At 41.4% G+C, this 17,300-nt stretch overlaps 1 protein-coding gene across 2 annotated transcripts; it reads right to left on the reverse strand.

The window, feature by feature from the left end:
* Positions 1 to 1,571: 1,571 nt before the first annotated feature.
* Positions 1,572 to 15,581, reverse strand: LOC135097683 (large neutral amino acids transporter small subunit 1-like). 2 transcript variants are annotated; one of them, XM_063999634.1, is made up of 11 exons: positions 15,162 to 15,581; positions 12,582 to 12,823; positions 11,562 to 11,784; positions 11,020 to 11,135; positions 9,475 to 9,588; positions 8,793 to 8,937; positions 7,869 to 7,990; positions 7,305 to 7,408; positions 6,264 to 6,360; positions 5,177 to 5,326; positions 1,572 to 3,668 (listed from the first exon to the last, which is right to left on the reverse strand). In XM_063999634.1, the coding sequence occupies exons 1-7, from the start codon at positions 15,494 to 15,496 to the stop codon at positions 7,897 to 7,899; spliced, it is 1,269 nt and encodes a 422-aa protein (XP_063855704.1). In that variant the 5' UTR covers positions 15,497 to 15,581; the 3' UTR covers positions 1,572 to 3,668; positions 5,177 to 5,326; positions 6,264 to 6,360; positions 7,305 to 7,408; positions 7,869 to 7,896. The 2 variants fall into 2 exon arrangements, with proteins under 2 accessions (XP_063855704.1, XP_063855705.1); XM_063999635.1 differs by lacking the exon at positions 1,572 to 3,668 and adding an exon at positions 4,226 to 4,365.
* Between the last annotated feature and the right edge of the window lie 1,719 nt (positions 15,582 to 17,300).

Raw genomic sequence — 17,300 nt, forward strand, 5'->3', positions numbered from 1 at the left:
ATAAGTACTAGATGTACTATAAAGCAAAATGCTACAACTCAAAACCTGTGAGGCGCGAGTTGCGTCCAAGTGTAATATACAATACGCTAATTTGTAATATTTTAATTTAAGTTTAAATTAATTTCTTACATGACACAATTTGCTTCATGTATATGTATTAGAGTACTACTGTGCACTCTAATACATACTGGCCATGTCATGTACATGCTACATGACACACAATTTTGTTTCTAAAACATCTTTGCCCACTGTGCACTCTTACATGCACTAGCCATGTCATGTACCCAATTATTTCCAAGTATCCTTCGAAAAACATCATGCGCCCTAGGGTGCACCATGTACCCAGTTTGACTATCACTCTAGACTACCACCTAAATATAGGTCAGGGTTGGCGGGAACGAGGGAGGGGCGGGGAGGCATCCCCAGCGGGGATACCGAGGCAGCGGGAGGAAGGCCACTGCCAGGCCAAGTCAGCTGTACTAGTTTTAGGGAATGGACACAAACCTTACCAGATGTGGTCGAAGGGCAGATGGTCCATCTGGAGGCGGCAGAGAGGAGCAGTTCATGGCCTCACCGGCTCTGGTGGCAGTAGCAGCCGGCTGATCACCATTACAGTCTGGCGCCCATCAGCTGGCTGTCCGGCACATGTGCACCACCCACGGCCTTAACGACAGAGTACACCTCTGGCCACAGGAGAAGAACAACGAGACGTCCTTGCACGTCAACGACTCAGGCGAGAAAGACAAGCATTGATGTCACTCCTCACGACCAAGTACACTGCGCAGTGCGCACACGAGACAGCTATCGTGGTGTCCGTCCGGAATCCGGCTTCGTTCCAACTTTGGATTCGGATTATTCATGTTTGGACTGCATTGGTTTTAATATATATACACCATGATGGGTATTTTATCATCTGAGGTAAAGCAACATTATAATGAACATGTGCACAACCTCCTAGCTTCGCTCATTTCACCAGTTCACTACGGTTTTCAATCCTCGCCTGCTGTTCTTGAATATTACCAACCACCGCTTGTTTTATGTTTGGCCATCCTTTGACATCGCTAGACAAATATTTTAACTCATACGACAGAAACAGCAGAAATAATGATTCACGATACCCGCCATGTTCACGAGGAACCACCTCAACCAAGGAATGTAGACGATGGGTAGAATTCTTGACCTCCACCAAACCATGGATCCCTGGTGGGTCACACTGCACCATGCTACACAGAATGCCTTGGATCACAACTTTAGATGGATCCCCCATGAATAGAGGCATCTTAGTAGGGGGTCTGCACTCCAGCAAGGGAGGGAGACAAATCCCACAGCTCCTCTCCTCTCGGCCCGGGAGTCGAATCCTCATCCTCTCAGCCGTGAGCCAATGGAACGTGCTGCGTGACAGGTCTCAACTTACTCATCTCAAGGAAGCTCAAGTCTGTAGCTTCCTTGTATTTAAACCATAATCATGATCTCTAAACTCTACAGAGAGAATAGCTGGGACGGCTAGTCCAGAAAGATTCGCATGACACACACACACACACACACACTTGATGACAATCAAACAAGCTAGCTGTAAAAAAGGCACATTTATTTCATGCTTAAAAACATGGTAACAATGAAGTGACATGTTGATGCCTGGCGGACACATTGCCTCATTTGCTCCTAGAAGAATATGCTTTACACATCATCATTACTCACTGTTGGGCCAAAACTACTCTCTCTCTCTCTCTCTCTCTCACCAATAAGCAAAATATATCTGATTTGCCACCGGACATGAATACAACTACATATCTATAATTACACACACACACACATTAATTTAAGCCCAGCACGGTCTTGATGATAATGAAAAGGATAATAAAATAAAAAGATTAATAATGAGTGATCATAATGTATGCATGAATTTTCTTGTCTTTCAGCACCATAAATGCCCAGAAAAAAAATAAGATAAATTATGAAATACACACACACAGCCCTCATTTGTCCCATGCAGAGATGAAAAGATGTACATTTATTTCCTTTTCTTCATCGTGTCACTCATGAGCAGGAGGTAAATTCCCTACAAGGCAGAGGTGCAGGCAGTGGCTGACCACCAGAGGGGAAGACAGGAGCATTGTGAAGGAGGCAAGCCTAGCTGATAACAAAGGCTTGTGCCAAAGCTAATCAATTTATAATTGTCGTGAGGCTTCTTGGCTGCTCCAGTGACTATGAGTGTCACACCAGCTGTCACCTCACCCCAGGACTGCCTCAACACAGCACAGCCTGGAGTTAGGCCATGTTCATTTATCCTGTTGGTCTAGTCTGGTCAGAGGTCATGTAATTTGCCACACTCACTCCCAGTGTTTAGCATTTCCCTCAATCTGAAGTCCTGTCACCTCCTTAGCATCTGTCACCTGTTATATTTGTGAGGAGAGTCTGTGGATTATTGGACTTGATACTAAGGGAAAATGTTGAAGACAATGGGAAAAAGTGTGGGACAATAAAACATTTTTGACTGTGATAACACCACCATCCACAGGTCTCACAGACACCTGCTGAGCAAGGCATAAGGGGAATAGCACTAGGATTCCCATCAAAACATTCAAGGTACACAACTCTTTACCCATTGAGCTATGAGTACAATGATAGCTGTAGCCCAAGAGGAGTTTGGTCAACCTTCAGTGTTCAGTCACTAAACTTCCCTAACAGGACTGCCTCATTGTCTCAGCAACTGTGGTACTCCCAACATCTGGATCTGCCAACAAATAAGCTCATGTGGTGCCAGTTAACATCCATCCAGCACATACTCATCCAGAATGGCCCACACAGCTGCCAGACAGTCACACGCTTGAGGCTTCCCATCACCACTGTGAGGTCCAGACAGGCAGTAAGCAAAGACCAGGACTAACAACCCTCTTGGTGAAAACCTAAAAATCAAAATACCAAAAACAGTTATGTAATACTCTCACTTACTTTCTGTTATCTCTATGTACAATTGGAATACTATTTAATTTATCTGAAAATTGCACCTTCAAGTATTTCTTGGGTTCAGAACCAATTTCAAATTATCAGCTAAAGTGGTGCAAAATCAGCCTATGACCAAAATACAATAACTAATAAATAATGTATAAAACCTTCAATATTCCCCTTCTGAAAAGTATCACAGATTACAAAGAGCATATCCAGGCTGACAAATCTGCTGCTGTGTTGCTTTTGCCACATGTGTGTGTGCATGTTGTCATCACTGACAACAGTTCACACCATCCAGCTGCCCTCCCAAGGTCCATCAGTACACACACACACACACAAGCCACTTGAGCAAAAATACAAACAGATCACCAAGGATCCAGCAGCAGCAGCAGTAACAGCAGTTCAGAGGGGATTAAAGTAGGGAACATTTCAGATATCCATTGTCTACCAGCAGTGTGATTTGCCATGATGCACAGAACCATAACCAAGTGGATAAAATATGTGAAGGCTGTATGATATGATGACACACACACACACACACACACACACACACACACACACAAGTGCATTTCTTGGCAGCTGTGGTAGGGCAGCAGCAGCAGCAGCAGCAGCAGTAGCAGCAGCAGTGATGGTAGTAATGGTAGAGGAGGTGCAGTCAGTCACTCCTCACTCAGTTTTCACAGATACGAAGAGCAACTGTGTCCAAACAGTGAGTTGGTCTGTTGGAAGGACACAGGACAATGTCAGTTTTGGATGTGTGGACACCAGGTCAGGTGATGCTGTGTGAGGGAATGGATAGTTTAATTCTCTGTACTTTTTGTGAGAATGTCTGCTTAGTATAGAGATAGATGCACATAAATTTATACAGCTTGAGGCTAAGATGTAAAAAAGTACTGAGAATGTTATTACATTATTATATGAATGAAAGTATGGATGTATATTCCTTGCTCCAGCTGTTGGTGAGTGAATAGATGGCACTGAAATAGTTTAATGTAAGAAGGTGGTAAACCATACTGTTCATCATTTATTTTCTTGCCAAGGAAAATATGGCAAACAGTGAATATTACTCACATTATCAAGAAATATTCAAGAAAGATGGAAAAGAAAGCCCTAGTCTTTCAGTGCCCCTCCACAAGTAAGGGCTCATTCATAACACTCAGTATTGTCTTGCTACTATTTTGTGGCACACTGGCCTAACATCCCATCAACAAAAGGACAACCATAAACAGACCACTCACCAAGTGCTGTTCTGACAATTTTTGGCTTGTTCTGCCAGTACACAAAGAGGAAGTAGGCAGGCACCCCAGAGCCAGTGATGAGCAGGCCCTTGCCCACCTCATATGGCCGCACATACAGCAGCAGAAACACCAGGAAGCCACACACCAGCAGGAAGGCGATGGGAACGATGATGTTCACCTGCACAGAGAGGGAGGCGTTGTAGTCTTGTGGCATCTGTGTCCTGTTCTAATTATCAGCATGCCATTTGTCTATATATTTAGTATAATTTCTGTGACAACTATGTCCTCTTTCAGCTACACACACACAGCCTTCTCAGAGTGAAGTGGTTTGTCTGTTGTTCAACAGATCATCATGATAATTATACATTTCAACTATAAATAAGCTCTGAGGAGGTAGTATGTATTGATGTGGTGGTTGTGTGGCAGCAGTGGTGCCTAACTCATGTTGGCGATGCATTTACTGATACATTTTCTTTATTTCTCACTAATTCATCTAGGGTGACACAGCTTGCCTAGTTCAGCTTTCAGTGAACAGACTTAATGAAACAGGTTTTCCTGTAAAGGCAGCCATGAGACCAAGTTGTTGGGGATTGACTCCCTGGGCCAGCACTCTCACACAGCAGGCCATGATACCTGAAACTGGTAATCCACCAGTGTGGGGTTTTCACCTCTCCTTTCAGATCAATTGCTGTTGTTCCCAAGTAACATCCTATTCTCTTTCTCCTGCTAGCCCTATTTTTCTCCTGCTTCTCCTCTTTCAGTATTTTTTTCTTATCCTGTTATTCCATCTTCTTCCATTGCTCCATTTTCTAAGGCTGAATCATCATCATAATCCCATTCCCATATTGAGTTGTGAGAAACACACACACACACACAAATAAATAAATAAACAAATAACAATAAATTAATAAAAAAAATATATATAAATAAATAAAAATAAAACCACAGGCAGATCATAATCACAGCCACCACTGCTGTCTGGTGCTCACCTTGATGGGCCGCTCCATGTCAGGGTATTTCCAGCACATGTACAACAGAATGGCGATACTGCACAGGATGAATTAACTCTCTACAAAGCTGGCGTAGTCAATGAGGCGGTAGATGTCCATGGTGGAGAGGTAGACCAGTGACAACAGGCCCTGGAAGAGGAAGGAGAGGAGGTGGAGGTGAGTCTTTGTGAATATTCCAAGCTGTGGTTAAAATGGAATGCTTTGTCAACCTCTCATTCGGTAAGACAAACTGTTAATGACTGAGTGAAGGAGAGCATGAAGGGGCATTACAGGCAGTTGTGCCAGATCTCATCATGTGGGGCTGTGGCACCAGGTACTTTGAACTAGTCCCACATGCTTTTGTTCTGATACAGAAGGTGATTACAAGAAAATAATAGACAAACTGCATTTAGACAAATATTCACTTTTAGACGCACCAAGCTAACTAAACATTCCAACCTAAATCTATTTTCTTCATTTGTGAGGATGTGTTCTGTCTGACTGAATAATATATAAAAACTGTGTGTTTGTGTGTGTGTGTGTGTGTGTGTGTGTGTGTGTGTGTGTGTGTGTGTGTGTGTGTAAATCTATTAATAACTCTAGGAAAACTCATCAATCACTTTTCATACAAATACATCAACTTGGAAACTAGAGACTGATGAAGTTAAGAACTAAAAAATGTTTGTGTAGGTAAGCAATAATGTACACATAAGTACATTCACTTCCATACTTCTTTCCATCTGTCAAAATATTAGCTCACACTGCACATCCTGAGGGGACACCATAAGGACCATGATGCATGCTCACACACACACACACACACAGTAGTAGTGGTAGTAGTATTTTACTGACAAAAAAAACATTGAAAATAACACAAAAAATTATGTTGTTTTTGTCCAACTTCAAAAGAACACAACTGCAACATGTAGAGGACTAATTGAACCAAAGCTACTATTCACAAAAATTATGAAAGGTGTCACACATACTGTTTTAAAATACATAAAAGCCACAGCAATGAATCTGTTAATGACAATAATAAAAACCTATAAACACACACACGCACACATAGCATTGCACAATGTCTTACCAGGAAGATGAGAGAAGACATTGGAGTGTTGCATTTGCAGTTGATGAGAGCAAGGTTGTCTGGGAAGTGGCCTTGTCTTGCACCCACAAAGCACAACCTGTCAACATCATTAAGCTGGTGAGTGGGGCATTACTACCAGTCATAACTTGTGCTCTAAATCTGACAGAGAGTAGAGGGAGTGTATGAAAGGAATGGATTGTGGAGCTCATGGAAATCTTGCAATCAAGTATATCTAAATTCTTGAATAAAGTGGATTCTCTGTTAAAATAAATAAGATAACTTTAGAATTGAACTCCATCATCATTAGTGGTTATAAATGAAGCAGGAAATCTCTTAATATAGCAGTGGTATTTTCACCAAACACTACAGCTATTCATATATGACAGAAAACCTGAACGCAGGAGTATAACACCAGATGTGAGACTAGGTATGAGAGAGAGAGAGAGAGAGAGAGAGAGAGAGAGAGAGAGAGAGAGAGAGAGAGAGAGAGAGAGAGAGAGAGAGAGAGAGAGAGAGAGAGAGAGAGAGAGAGAGAGAGAGAGAGAATTTTCTTATGTTTCTTATAATTGATGGATGACAATGAAAGATAGAAATAGATGTGTCAGTATGTTCCCTGCATGGACTGCCACATGTAGGCCTGATGGCTTCTTTTACAAGTTCTCTTAGTTTTCTTAATTGTGTTTTGAATTAAGAAAGCCTAAATTCCTCAGTCAAAAAGAGCTAGACAATCCTGAAGTGAAGTAGTATGCATTTGTGGTTATGATGAGTCAAGTGTATGAGAGGAAGAGCAGTTAAATTTTCTCCAGACCCTGATGTTGATGCCTTGCCTTGCCTATCTACCCTGAAGGATAAAACAAGCCTGGTATAGAGATAAATAGCCCGAGATGTAGTGGGATTTAGCTAGTTTTCCCTATCTAAGAGCAGGTGGTCAGGAAGAGTGATGAATCAGCTGGGAAAATTATATATATATTACATCAACAAACAAAATAGGTGGTGAACAGATGAAAATAGATCTGAAAGGCTAGCAGGAGCAACACCCACCTGGAGGAAGTCATGATGTGCACTGAGAGACCACCAAAGGCTGAGAGGGCCACCAGCAAGGGCATCACCCAGCTGCCGCTGCCCATTAGACGGTCAGCAAAGGTCTGTCATCAAGGCAACAACAACAACTAAGGTTATGTTCTGTAACACTGACCATTAGCTTGGATAGCGTGGGATAAAATTATCAAAAAACAATGGGGAGAAAATTTAGAAAGGTAAGTAATTTTCATATTATATAATGCTTGAAGTCTGCAGCTGCTAGATAAGCCAAACTTAATATTAATGATAATTCCTGATTATTGTCTTTTCCTCTAACATAAATACACTGTGGTATGCTAATAGGAGAACCAAAATATCTAAGCTATTGCATATAATTGTAAAGTTTAAAGAATGGACTCAAAACACTAGAAAAGTCAGAGCAATGTCTGCTATAATTACATTCTCTATAAAAGTAATTACTGAATGATCTGACTAACTTATCTATCACTTGTGCCACAACAGTCACATGGTGCCATCAACAACACAATGCAAATTACTCATGGAAGCTGTCAATGGTGTACTCACAACAGCAATGGCATCAGAGGCCAGCATGTCAAGGGGAGAGCACAGCCAGGCAGGCAACACTGGCCATCACGTAGACCAGCGTCACCAGTGGCAGGGAGATGTAGATGGCCCGGGGCAGGTTACTGTGGGCAGGGTGTGATGTTAACAGGGTGGCAGGGGGCAGGGTGGTGACTGGTGGTGATATCTGATCATTGAGCTCCTTGTATTTCTCAAAATTAATTATGTACTAACAGGACACAACCTTCACAATGTTGCTCATATTCTAGTGAAGCTGTTCTTAATTATTTCTTGTGAAGATGTAATATATAGAAAACCTATAATGTGAACAAGATATTACTATTTCCTTCACATAAATTTATACAAAAATAGTTATACAGAATCCAAGGAAGGAACAAAAATACTTTATGAGGAAAACACTGTAACCAATGAAACAATATTTGTCACTCCAACAAAGAAATCAAAATAATACAAAAACAGAAAGATAATTTGCATTCATGATACCTTTAAGTGGCATGTTAATTTGGTACAAAGACATATAGATCATTTGCAAAATATACAAGTCCAAAATGGAAAGAGATGATTCACATATCACGATTTATAGATAACAGATAAAAAGCAAAGGTATATGCTTAAAAAGATAGACCATTCTGTCACAACTCTACAAAGAAGTATGCTCTCCATTACAAAACAGCAAGAAATTAATCTATCATAAATGAGCGAGGTAAACCTGACTAGAGCTTGAACCCAAATCTGACAACCCAAAAGGACAAGTTTTTACTGCTTGGACCATAAGGGAAGCACCTCACAGTCAGTCCTGCTTTGCCTTGTGTTTGTGTCTTGTCACAGTAAAGCTTGAGCCAAGGCCTACAAACCAGCTGGTGTGAGTGGCAGTGTGGTGCCAAGTGAGGGAGAGACGGTACTCACACAAATGGGTTCTTCAGCTCCTCCGTCATGAAGTTGAGGTAGTTCCATCCAGCATAGGAAAATATGCCTGAGTAGAAGGAGACAGCTATCTCGCCTGGCTCAGTGCTGGTGCCCTGGAAGGAGTTGTGGAAGTTTCCAGTGTTGCCTGAAAAGTGGAGGTGAAGATTATTATGATGTAGATTTTTTTTTTTTTTTTTGTGTACTTCAGAAAGACTATTAAGAATTTTTAATGTGTTCTGGAACTTGGATTTTTCACATCTTGACTGTAAAGAATCAACAAAAGCACAATAAAGCAAAGTTCTATGCATAAAAATGGCTTACTAACAAGACTTAAACAAGGGTTAAAATAGAAAGCCATAGGAAACATGAACACATATAACTGAAGGCACTAAAGAATGATTAGATTGGTGTGCTACTACAATTAACAAGATTTCACAACAGGATCAATCAAACTTGCTATGTGAGGTCTCAGACACACATGATTTTGTTCTATCCCTACAAAAAATAAAGTAAACATCAGTCTTTTAAATATACTTAATAGCTATGGGATACAAGACTCCCCAAAATTAATATAATGTAGACTGACACCTGACTGACTGACTGGCTGATGGCATTGCAGTGAAAGGCAACGCTGCTAAAGACACATTCACTCACTCACTCACTGGCTCACTTGTTCACTCACCCATGCAAAGGTGGACGATGCCAGCAATGATGACAATGAGCAATGCACCAATCTTGGTCACCATGAAGAAATCCTGCAGCTTGGTGGTGACTCGTACATTCCAGCAATTCAGTGCTGTCAGGACACAGTGACAGTCAAATATTAAAAAACTACACAACTCTAAACAGAAATAATAAACAATGACTTTCATTATTACAGAGAACCATAATATACATAATATAGTAAATCTGTCAAAAGAAACTCTGTATGATGTAATACTTATAAAAGCATAAGAACTGGTCAAAACCTTTTTAATGTGTTTTTTGATGGACCACAACCTATAATGTGTATATACTGTATACATTTTTCTTGGTGCAGTAAAAAAAATATCTATATATCTAAAGATGAAAAGGTGCTGGAATTATAAGAATGAAAAAAAAAAATAAATAAATAAAACAATGTGTGTGTGTGTGTGTGTGTGTGTGTTTACCTAGTTTACCTAGTTGTGGTTTATGGGAGGGGAGTAATCTCATAGTATCCTATCTCTGTATATATCCAGTTTGGTCTTAAAAGCGTGGACAGTTGTAGAGCGGGGATTGGTACAGAAACTTCCAGACAGGTGCCGTGAGTTTATTTGCGGGCGCTGTTCACAGGCGCAGTTAGATTCCCCAGACACGGTCACAGCAAGTATACAACAGAGGCCTGCCAACAACCAATTAAGTGAATACGAAATCCTACACGAATTTAGCGGACACATCACAAGTTATAATATAAACATGGTCTGGAAATGTTATACTGATCCAACTCCATAGAAAATCATGTTTCTATCAAATATCACCAACAAGGTACATTCACAATAAGTACTTAACAAGATCACCCAAATACTTTTAACTGTAATCACATACACTTCACATGTTCATCAAAGTTGATATTAAATAAATATATCATAATCACAATACCATCATAATACAAAGTGCTTACCCAAACTCCAGGTGGTGCTTAAATCACAATAAAGGAAAACCACTGCAGGCGTGAGTGTGTGGTATTTTCGGTAGGCGTCCAGTCAGCCGAATGACCGAGACCGTGGCAGTACCCAACGAGGTGCAAACCGCATTACTGGAACCTACTTCGAACTTCTAATGGTGTATCTATGTACTCCTACACAATTATTGCATTGACAACATCTTCACTGAGTTCATTCCATTTGTTCACACTTCTGTGAGGAAAACTATACTTTTTGATGTCTCTTCAATAGTTCAACTTCTTACTTCTTCAATTTCTTACTGTGTCCCCTTGTACTCTGTGTGTCTAAAGTTATAAAACATTCTTTGTTCATATTTTTCATACCATTTATCATTCTATAGATGTTTATTAAATCCCCTCTCTGTCTCCTATTTTCAAGGATAGGAATTTCCAGCATTCTTAATCTCTCTTCAAAGGTCAACTTACTCAACTCCGGAACCATCATAGTGACTACTCTTTGTACTCTTTGTGTGTGTGTGTGTGTGTGTGTGTGTGTGTGTGTGTGTGTGTGTGTGTGTGCTCCAGGACCAAAGCATCACTCACATATGGACAGTGCTGCAATGAGCCGCACAGCATCGTCTGGCAGGTCACAGTTGGGGAAGAACGGTTGAATCACATACTTGGCAAAGGCCAGCGCCATGATGGCATTGGTGGTGGGCCTGGAGAGGGACAGAGGCATCAGTACAGCACACACTACTGAAGAAGACCAAAGCATTAGCAATATGCCAGTGAACTAAGGAATATGTACAGTTTTGGATGCTTGAATGGGAGGTGAACATTAAGGTTATACAGTGTGCATAGTTATCATGGCATTAATAAGTACTAATATCAAGTAAGAGGGACACAGGCACTGTACCAGTATAACAACACACTACTGAAGAAGGCCAAAGCTTTGATAATATAACAGTGAACTAAGGAATGTGAAATGTTCTAGATGAGCATTAAGTTACAGTTTTCATTGTAAAGTTATCACAGCACTAAGTATTAAGATCAAGTAAGATATTAGTAAGATGGCAAAACCCTTATGCACTTATAAAGACATGATGGCCACCACTTGAACACTTGCACAACAAACTTAACTTTACACAAAGATGAGGTTGGCAGCCCAGAGGAAAAGGAAGGCAGGGAGGGAGCCAAAGCCAGCATTAATGTACGCATAGTCTCCGCCTGATTTTGGTATGGATGTGCCCAGCTCTGCATAGCATAGCGCGCTCACCAGCGACATGAGGCCACACATCACCCACACCACCAGCGACATGCCCACGCTGCCTGTCTCCCTCAGCACTCCCTTGGGCGAGATGAAGATGCCTGCAGAGAGAGAGAGAGAGAGAGAGAGAGAGAGAGAGAGAGAGAGAGAGAGAGAGAGAGAGAGAGAGAGAGAGAGAGAGAGAGAGAGAGAGAGAGAGAGAGAGACCTTGATAATTACTGTGTTAACATTTTCACATCTGCTATGCACAGACACACACACACACACACACACACACACACACACACACACACACACACACACATTGCTATAGTTAGTATTACTTTTGCTATTTTCTGATAATTAGTATTGGTACTGGTGTTTACAATTTTTTTTACATTACAGCATTACATTATATCATCATGCTTTTCCCTTGTATATTTTTGTCTCTCAAGATGTTTATTATAAAATTTTATTACTATTTTCATTATTATTATCATTATTATTATTTTTTTTATTATTATTATTATTATTATTGTTATTATTATTATTATTATTATTATTATTATTATTATTATTATTATTATTATTTGTTACATCATCAAGAGAAATCAAAAGAAAAAAGAGAAGAAAATCTGATAATATTTAGCTTTCCAGAATATACACATACATAGACTACTGTACCATACAGATTCGTGTGAAAACAACAACAATAACAACAACAACAACAACAACAACAACAACAATAATAATAATAATAATAATAATAATAACAATAATAATAATAATAATAACAAGCCAAAAGAAAAATATGCACAAGAATAAAAATAAAACAATATTAATATAAAGGATTGCAAAAATAAGAAAAAGCAAAAACAATTTGGTACACACACACACACACACACACACACACACACACCTGAGCCCACAATGATGCCAAGGATGATGGCCACGTCCTCCAGCAAGCCGAGTTCCTTCTTGAGTTGTGTCTTTTGCGTTTCATCCTCGCCCACCTCCCCAGGTGGCCTCTCCTCCTTGGGAGTCATGGGCTCCAGCTCCGCCGTGAGGGCCTCCGTGGTGTCGCTGGTGGGCACGCGCTTGGCCGGCATGCTGGTGGTGTCGGTGGTGTCGGTGGAGATGGTGGTGGTGGTGAGAATGGACCTGGGGAAAAGACGCAGAATAAGTTATGGTCCATATTTTGAAACATTTCAGTCCGCATCCTGACTAGTTTTAAAGGTCTCTAGTTGAAGCTATACGGGTTTCCAAGGGTGTTTCTAGGGCTCTAGATTAACAATATTTCTACACTATCAACAGGAAAAACAGCCTTGAGAATCCGGCTAAACATCTCTGTGGCCTTTGAAAATAGTCGTGGTGAGAAAGCAAAAGCGTTTCTGAATACGAGGCAGCGTCGCAGAGTTAGTTGGTGAGATTGGACCTAGAGAGAAGACGGCACATTGAGAACAAAAGAAAACAAAGGAAGTTGCAAGATGCCATCAGGCCTATACACGTGGCAGTCCTTGTAAGAAAAAAAAAAAAACCTACTTATTTCCACCTCTCCATAAATTCATCTAATCTTTTAAAGCTCCCTAATGACTCAATTGGGTCCATTCAGTTCATCTACCACTCTATTTGAGAACCATTTTTCTTACCTCTTTTCTAAATCTATTTCAAGACGGGACTATATTCTGAAACACTCCTGCGCCGCACCTCCACTACTTTCAAAAGACTCTGGTTGTTGAAGATCCACGATTTTTTAATGGTGTTTTTTACGGTTCTATTGACAGATGAATAAGATTTCTACATTACTGACAGGAGTCTTGAGAATCCGGTTAATCATCTCTGTGGCCTTTGAAAAATAGTCGTGGTGAGAAAGCAAAGCGTTTCAGAATACGGACCATTATAAGGATATGTACTAGGCAGCATTGTATGTTTTGCTTATTGCCGTGCGTGTTTGATATAAGAATGCGTCAGAGGAAAGGCAACGCCATCAATAACAAAGTTAGCGTCACGAAGAACTATAATAACAGACTGAATCATGACAAGACGTAAAATGTAAAAATAATAAATGAATGTATGATTGAATGAATGAATGAATGAGTGGATGAATAAATAAGTAAATAATGAACACTAAACGATAAGAAAAGAATGAGGGAAGAATGTTAGCGGGAAAGGTTTACGTCTCTCGTTTGTATGTATAGGCTGTACTGCGCTCGCTGCCCAGACAGATCGAACCGCGTCCACTCACTCCCGCAGACTTGTGTGGCGGGCGGTGACGACGGTGGCAGGGGCGGCACACTCATCCAGGCACACTGTACGTTTCTCAGCAGAAACGAAATTACGGGTGATAGATTAGATCCTGCTATAATTATGTGTTATTTGGATGATGACGATGGTCTTACTAACCACATGACGCGTCCAGATTCAGTGACAGTTACTTACTGAAGGCTACATTTATCTCTAGGGCAATAATTACGTGCTGGCGAGATCTGTGGCCCGTGTTCAGAAACGCTCTGCTCTTTCACCACGACTATTTTCAAAGGTTACAAAAAATTCTTTCTCCTGTTAATAATGTGGAAATCTTGTTAATCTGTCACTAAAACCATAGCCAGTATCCTTAAAAACCCGTGTAACTTCAACTAGAGTCTTTTGAAAGTAGTGGAGGTGCAGCGCAGAACTGTTTCAATATGTGGTCTTATGCACTAAAATCACAATTATTGACATGACACCGCCGCCGTGAGTGAGGTGTTGACTTGTGGTCACTTTAAGGACCGCACAGAGCCATTCCTGTGTCCTGTGCTGCAGTCCCCACGCCACTGTTACGCCAGGCGAAACGCAATTGTATGTAAAATTACGATGAATGAGAGCATGTTACAATAAAATTTGGTATAATTCTGCTGGCTGTTGTTCCATTGTTCAGTGCGGAAGAAAGCCCCGCTGTCCTGTCTGTCACGTGACACCAGCACCACCACGCGAATAGACCGTATTCAGAAACCCTTTTGTGCCGCACCTCAACGACATTCAAAAGGCTCTAGTTGAAGTGACACAGATTTTTAAGAGTGTTTTTATAGTTTTAGTGAGATACTAACGGGATTTTTACGCTATAAACAGGAAAAAAAAAAAACACTCTTGAGGACCCAGCTAATCATCTGTGGCCTTTAAAAATAGTCGTGGTGAGAAAGCAAAGCGCTTTAGAATACCGGCCAAATTGTACCATGGTTTAGAGTCCGTGCTCAAGGCCGAGTCACCGGAACAAGGCGAGCAAGTGTGGACTAAACTCAGCTGTGTGACATCCGCTCAGCACCCCAGCTGCGTCAGATTTCCCGGCAAAAACAAGGGCAATCGGCCAATCAGAGCGTCGCGTCGTGTTCCAGGCCTCAGATAACAACCGCAACGAAACTCTTAAAAAAAAAAAAAAAAAAAAACGCCTTCCATAATCTATGAAGGCGGATGGGGAGAGGAGAGAAAGACGTCCCAAGTCCCCCACCCAACCCTCGCCCACCTGCAGGCACCACTTGGTTCATGCAGACAAATGAGGTCAACTGGCGCGGGAGGCGTGGTGAAGCTGAGGCGCGACAGAAGGCGGGAGGCAGGATGGCGGTGATGGTAGCCAGCTGGTGGAAGTAAGTGGCAGGGAAGAAGCAAAATATAAGGAAAGTAAGAGTGACAGGGAGGAAGGAAGTAATCTGGTGAACTTGTAAGCAGCAGCACGACATGGCGGTGGAGTCTTGGTTGTTGCCACAGAACGCCAACAACAATGAAGGATTTTTTTTTCTTTTTTTCCCACGCCGTTTTCCTGTAGCTAAGAATTACTGTCATGTACGGGGCTGTCTTCATCTGCTCTTATCAAGATACACACATACACACGTTAAATGTTAATACGCACTTCTGACTGGAGAGAGAGAGAGAGAGAGAGAGAGAGAGAGAGAGAGAGAGAGAGAGAGAGAGAGAGAGAGAGAGAGAGAGAGATTTCAGGTAACCATTTCAACATTACATATACTCCAAGCAGCTAAAAACAATAAAAAAAGTGTATTCCTTCATATCGCCCATTCATAATTTCTCTTCGTCAGTGTCGGTTTTCCCTGTTCCCTGTTCTCCCTTCCTTGCGTTTCGTTATTCCGTTTTTCACATCTTGTATCCTTATTCTCCTACTCTCTTTCCTCTTTCCTCCCTCCTTTTCCACTTTTTTACTATATTTTCTTCCTCAGTCTCGACTTCGTTTTCCTGTGTTTCCTCTTTCTCTTCCCTTCTTTCGTCTTGACTCAAAGTTTCCTTCTTTTCTTACCCATTTTCCCTTCAATTCAGTTCTCTTTATTTTTCTTCGCACCAGTATTCGTGTCAGTTTTTATTTCCTCTCTTTGCAGATCTCTTATTTCTTCAAGTTTTCTTTCTTCGTATCAAATTAATTTTCCACTCTTTCCTACATATCTCCTTTCTCAGTTGCATCACTCGCCACCTCACCTTCCCTCACACGGCAAGGCAGAGGAGTAGTCGTGCGCACCTCAGTATGTCCTGTGAGCGACTGGAGGGTGGAGGGTGGATGAGATGTTTATTTCAATGAGGCAACAATAGCGACGATGCCAAGCAGCACACACGTGGAGAGAGAGAGAGAGAGAGAGAGAGAGAGAGAGAGAGAGAGAGAGAGAGAGAGAGAGAGAGAGAGAGAGAGAGAGAGAGACCATAATACTCGTAGATGTGCGACGTAGGGTGTCATGATAATAAAGAAGAAAAATGCTTAGCCTGATACACCTTCACCCACAACGTACAAGTATACACAATAGCTTAAAGTCGAGTAACTCCTATTGTGCTCTGCGTTTTCCTTTAATCCTTTAAGGCCCGTCTTCAGAAACACTCTGCTCTCTCATCACGACTATTTTCAAAGGCCACAGCAATGACTAGCCAGGTTCTCAAGAGTGTTTCTCCCGTCAGTAATGTAGAAATCTTGTTTATTTATCACTAGAACCATAAAGACACCCTTAAAAAAAATAGTGTAACTTCAAAATTAATAAAGCCTTTTGAAAGTAGTGGAGGTGCGGCGCAGAAGTGTTTCAGAATACAGACCTAAATTTTCTGCTCAGATAGGCTCTTAGCAGGTCACGGGCTGGGTGGGGGCTGATGGAGACCTCTTGACACCGTGGAAGAGAGTGCGGTATAAGGACCCCTGACCGTGACTAAACATACTACTCAATCTGACCTCATAACATCCTTCTCAGACACATTCAGTCCATGCAAGTCGGTCCTCCTCGTGTCAGCCACCCCGCCGTGCGTCACACTGGCCGTGTTCTGCCACGCTTTGTGTTCTCATCACGACAAATTGCAAAGGCCACCAAGATGATTTTCCGGGGTTTTCATGGGCACTTTTTCTCACCGATGATGCAAAGCCCTTGTTGAACTTTCCCTAGAACCATGAAAACACTGACGTACAAGCCTGGTAACTTCCACTGCAGCCTATCATGACGAGTAGAGATATGCTGATCGAGGCGTTTTGAGGCTGTAAGACCGTATTGTGAAACACATCTGCGCCGCACCTCCACTGCTTTCATAAGGTTTGAGTTGAAAAGACGTGCATTCAGTGACGGTATTATTGCGGCTCTAGTGACAGATTAACAAGATTTCTACATAAGGATCTGGATAAACACCT

The sequence above is a fragment of the Scylla paramamosain genome, unplaced genomic scaffold (assembly GCF_035594125.1).
Source record: "Scylla paramamosain isolate STU-SP2022 unplaced genomic scaffold, ASM3559412v1 Contig28, whole genome shotgun sequence".
NCBI classification, from domain to species: Eukaryota; Metazoa; Arthropoda; class Malacostraca; order Decapoda; family Portunidae; genus Scylla; species Scylla paramamosain.